Source organism: Sinocyclocheilus rhinocerous, unplaced genomic scaffold (assembly GCF_001515625.1).
Source record: "Sinocyclocheilus rhinocerous isolate Xijiao unplaced genomic scaffold, SAMN03320098_v1.1 scaffold1222, whole genome shotgun sequence".
NCBI lineage: Eukaryota > Metazoa > Chordata > Actinopteri > Cypriniformes > Cyprinidae > Sinocyclocheilus > Sinocyclocheilus rhinocerous.
Window position 1 is genome coordinate 370084 of NW_015640234.1, and position 5603 is coordinate 375686.

The 5603-nt window shown below is 37.8% G+C and overlaps 1 protein-coding gene across 1 annotated transcript in view; it reads right to left on the bottom strand.

Moving 5' to 3' along the window:
• The window catches only part of LOC107752599 (dedicator of cytokinesis protein 9), a 97963-nt gene extending 96104 nt beyond the window's left edge, over positions 1-1859 (bottom strand). The window contains exon 1 of the mRNA XM_016568611.1: positions 1412-1859. Within this exon, the coding sequence (XP_016424097.1) occupies positions 1412-1528 (117 nt within the window). The 5' untranslated portion in view covers positions 1529-1859. The remainder of the gene's footprint in view (positions 1-1411) is intronic.
• Positions 1860-5603: the final 3744 nt, after the last annotated feature.

The window sequence follows — 5603 nt, forward strand, 5'->3', positions numbered from 1 at the left end:
CGAAGCGGATATTGTCCTCTTTTGGAAGGCCAAACAAAGTAGTTTCGCTTTCACAACGAAACACACAGCGCCTTCACGACATGGCGGTGGTGGCAACAACAATACTACAGTGAGAATAAAAGTTACGCCTTCTTTCTTTGCGTGAACATTTGGGCGGTGTTATGCAAATCTTCCCACATCGTGACATAGACATGTGGGGGCGTATTAGAACGAGTCGTTTTAGGTAGGCGTGGCTGACTCTTAACTTTTATAAAGAATATCTCTTTGGATTTGAGACTTTAGTGTTTGCAACTTTGCAGATCTTCTTTATGCACCAAGAGCTTGTAACACTCCAAAGAGAAAGGAAAAATTTAAATTGCATCATATGACCCCTTTAAACAGCTTGTGGGTTTAAACAACAAAAAGTTTCAATGACTCATTCACACACAAGTCTGGACTCAAATCACTTCCTTTTGAAGACGTCTGTATGGGCTGAGAGGAAACACCTGAAATGTGCAAGGATACCGAGTAATTAAGTATTAATTTACCAGATACTTTTAATCTAAAGTGACTTACAGCACAGGGTCGGTCCCATGAGGTTAAGAGTCTTACTCAATGGCATACAGGTGACAGTTCATGCCTCAACCCTTGTGGGATTTAAACCAAACATCTTTAATAATTACCAATCCAGATCATTCAGCACTAAATCACAGTGATTGGAGCACGAGGCAGAGATGTTCATTCAAACAGTTCTCCAGAAATACACTGCCTCTCTAGTAGGCTACAGAAATAATAAATCACACCAAGGCGCGACTCTTTCCCTGTCAACAGTTTGGATGAAGTCCATTTCTGTATCCAAACAATGTGCAAGGAAAGTTGGAACCATCACACACAACAAAGCATATTAGTTCTTCCAACAAAAATATTTGTGTAGTCTATGAACTGTCCATTAATTAATAAGTAAAAGAGTGTAAAATTGTCCTCTCACCTGCATTGATGCCTGATTCTACAGATTTATTCATCTAATGTGTTGATCAGTAAATGCATTGGGGCTGAGTGAATGTGACACGACACTGACATCAAATTAATAAGTAGGCTAACAACAGCATACAGATTAACCTGATTTTTATCCAAAGCTTAATTCACTTATTAAAGGGTCAGCGCCTTGCAGTAATCTGAAGTCTTACCTTAAACTGGAGGTTCGAACCCGCAACCTGCAATAATCAGTTGCAACTCTTAACCACTACACCGCAGCACAAACTCACCACTAGTGATGGGAAGTTCGGATCATTTTACCGACTCGGACCTTTGAGTCTCGTTCAGCAAAATGAACGAATCTTTTTTCGAGTCATTTCGTTCATTTTAACAAAATATAATTAAAATGTTACGTCAAAACGAACGAATCGTTCAAGAACGACCCAACACTACTCACCACTAAAACCGACGTCCTGACCGCCTCCGACACGCTCTGCCGCAGCTCCGCCGCCGTGCCCAGTTTACTGAGCCCACGGGTGAATTTACGCGTCTCCGCATGAGTCGGGACTGACATCTCGGACTACAAACTTTCATTAATTTCCAGCAGACATGTAAAGAAATTAATTAAAGAACATTCAAAGTCTGTTTTCTCCGCTGTCCCGAGTACAAGCGCGCACCTTTGCGAGCGCCCGAGATATAAAAATCCTTCTTAAAAGCCCTCCGCTTGTCCAGCCGTAAACTCTCATGTTCAGATGAACGAGACGGATCCTTCAGTACATGTTTGCAGTGCTTTAAAGTCCCCAGAAAGTGTTGGCGGTCTAAATGAAACCCTACCCCGTGCTGTCATGTCCGTGTGTTTGTGGTAGGTTTAACACACGCCGCTGAAGTCAGGCGTAATCCGGTCAAATCTCGACTCCCTCCCCTCACGGTCTAGATAGCGAATTTACGAATTCTACTACGAGCAAGTCCTACTGCTTAATATTCATGAGCAAAGCCAACATCCCCAGAAACGTCATCCCAATTCTATCCATTATTCATGAACCAGCCTTCACGCAAAGCGCGCGTGATACCATTCATATTAATGAGCTAATTGTTTGCCATAGTAGGAGTCGTTAATTCTCTACTCCGACTGGTATTTAATTAAATACACATACTACAGGATTCGCGTATTCAAAGAACTTTCAGAAATGTAATTGGTCGTTTCACTTTCTCTTCTCAAACGAGCATCAGGCTCTTGTTCCCAGGGGCCAGCAGTAATATAATGGGGTAAATCTCAGCAGGAGGGCCATACATACCTGTGTGTGAAATCTCATTAGAGCTTTACACGCTAGAAGAGTAAGGAAATCCTCTCTAGTAAGAGCACCAGATGCCAAGTGTAAACACAACACACTGAAGTGTAATTCTAACTATTCTAACTACCCTCTAACTACCTTTTTTTTTTTTTTTGTCATTTTTAAAACTATTACAATTATATAATTAAAATAAAATACTAAAAATAATTATATTGTGATAATAATAATAAAAAATATTTACTTTGTACGGAAAAAAAAGATTGTTTCTGAATTAAAATGAACTAAATAGGCTGCTGAGAGTTTAGGTAATGGTCTTAAAACAGCACTCAAATAAGGGGAAAAAAATATTTTAATATGAATATTATTTTTTATTATTTAGTTATGTGTCATTTTAAAAATGATCGTTTGTGTTATGTGGGATTATGATGACATTTCCCATTTTTAGAGAGAATAAAAAGAATGGATTGTTATTTTAATATTCATTCATTTTCTGAACCTCTTTCTGCTACTGTGGCCAAGAAATGATCCCCTTCCATTATAAACTGAATCACCCATATACACTAAAATGTCATATATTATTGCATTTTAATGCATATACGTGTGTGTATATAGGTCTATATGAAATAGAAAATGATTTACTCTGATTTACTATTGGTAATCGGCCTCACTGATGATATAATATCGCCCTCTGCTGACCAGTGTAATGCAGGGTGAAGAACCACAGAAAAGTCAACCGGTTTCTGGAATGAGGTTTTATTGCTTTCATTTCCAATAAACTCTCTCTTTCCATTCATTTTAGCACTGTTGGGCCGTATGAAACTAAAACAGTTTATCTGCGCATTTTAAAGCTTTGCTTCTTATGTGGACTAAACTAACCTGTAATAGGGGAGAGTGGGGCAAGTTGACCCACCCCCTGCATCTTGGCAACTGTACATTTTTACTGTCATGTGACCTTGTATTTTGGAACCACCCGTCATTTCTGCCTGACTGTGAAAAGCAGAAACGCTTGGGAGGAGTGGAAGGCACCCATACATATTATTTGTAGTTTATTTGATAAAGACAGTGTACAAGTGCACCAAATCCTTCTCTGATAAGAACCAGAAGCTGATAAGAACCAGAAGATGCTTTTCATCACATTATAATCAGATATATCTTTCCACCTGTAGTCCCTAATGGCCTGTTCGACATTGCAGAAAAGCTAGCATGCCAAGAATATTTTGACTAAAATGTTTATTAGATTCAGTGACATGTATTCCTTCATTCTAATTCAGTTTTTATTTAATTTTACTCCGCAAACTAGTCTGTTAGTCTGTTTTGGGAAGGTTACAACTTTGGTGTTCAACATATTGTTTCAGAAATGCAAACAATTCAAGATTGAAATTTAATCTTCATTTGGTTTGTTTTATGCTGTTTAAGGTAGCTTTAAGACAAGAAATGTTACTGTTTGTAACAGGAAATTTGATTATTAAATTAGTTTTTAAAAAGTGGTAAATTATCTTCAAAATTTCACATGGGGTTGAATCAGATTCAGTCAGTTTACACCCAGATGGTGCATCTTACCCCCGGGATCAACTTACCCCCACCCTGGGGCAAATTGAGCCACAGGAACACTTTTTTATAAGAAGCCATGTGTTTAGAACCCTTTGTTCTGGATACATTCTGATCATTTAAAATGATAAGAAACATCCTGAAATTACTTTGGATACTTTCATTGTACTTCTGCCTCATTTTCTCTTATTTTGAGGATCACATACGTAAAAAATGGCTCATCTTACCCCACTCCCCCCTATACAGTTGTGATGTATACTGCACCATGCCTAAGGTGAATGCTTCTTAGTTTGGTGAAAATTATATTTCTAAAATGACAGTGAGGGGTTTCAGTCTTCTTACAACCTTGAATAACAAAATATCCTTTCTTCATTATCAAATGCTACATGGTGAGTGAAATAAAAGTAGCATTAAATACCTTTTGTGTGTTATGCTCTTAATGGCACTTTAACTCTATAAATATAAGCTTCAGTAAAGTTTGTCAGAATTTACATGTTGAAGAAACATACTCGTATCTTTTCCCAGACTCAAGACTTGCAATGCCTTTACATTATTCAATCCAAAATGGAAACGAACAGAAATACCCAACATGATTTTGGCACATTGGCTTCTGGAACCCAACATGGTTTCAGCTGATAGAAACAAAGTCTAAAACATAGAAACAGAGAAATTTGTACTATAAAAAAACATGGCACTGAAATGGATTGGCCTCCTTTTAGAGGCAACAAGTGACACTTAATTGTAAGTGTCTTGTTTACAAAATGAGATTCCGTAAAAGCCCAGTTAAAACTGCAGGGAATGCTCATACATGATGTTTTTTTACACTTGTGGACAAAATGCAAACATTAAAAAGCACCTGTGTGTTTATGAGGAATGCCATGAGTTTAAAGGGGAATTCCACCTCTCTTCATCTCTGAGCCTTTATTAACACTTTCCCTTTCAGTTTCTCAAGATAATGACTTCAGTATGTCAACACATGCTATAAATAGGCCTAATAATACACCTCAGTTAACCTTATGTCCTATTCACACCCAACATTAACGCATCCTGTGAATATACACTAGCACCTTGGAATATTTTATGAAACCCATAATGCAGTTTTTGTGAAAATCTCACTAAGGATCTGAAAGCACCTTTTATCCAAAATGCAAACAACAGCAGTTGTGAAAATCTCCCAGCAGCACCTGTCCTTAAGGGCACAATGGTGATCTTGCTACTTCTCCAGGTGTGTGAAATCTTCTATCATTTGCTGTTTTACTCTCTTTAATACAACTTTATTTAATGTAACTGATGTAGTCTAAGCACCTTACACGTTCGTTCGGTTTCTTACACACAAATAGTTCAGCAAAAATACAAATAATAGGAATAAAACTCGCCTGAGGCTGATATTTGAACTGAAGAGTCTTGTAAAAAAGCTCAGAAGTGAAAAGGCGACATTCCCCTTTAATGCCATACTATGTAGCACTGCTATTTAAAAAAAATCAGTCACAAAAAAGTGACGTTGTCATAAAAGCGCGCACACACACACACACACACATATACTTGTATTTGTGGTTTACGGGGACTCTCCATAGGCGTAATGGTTTTTATACTGTACAAACTGTATTTTCTATTGCCCTACACCAACCCTACCCCTAAACCTACCCCTCACAGGAAACTGCTGCAAGTTTTTGAATTTCATAAAACACCGTTTTGTATGTTTTTTAAGCCTTTTGTTTTACGGGGACACAGGAAGTGTCCTCATAAACCACCTTCATATTGTAATACCTGTGTCATACCCATGTCATTATACAAATTTGTGTCCTCATA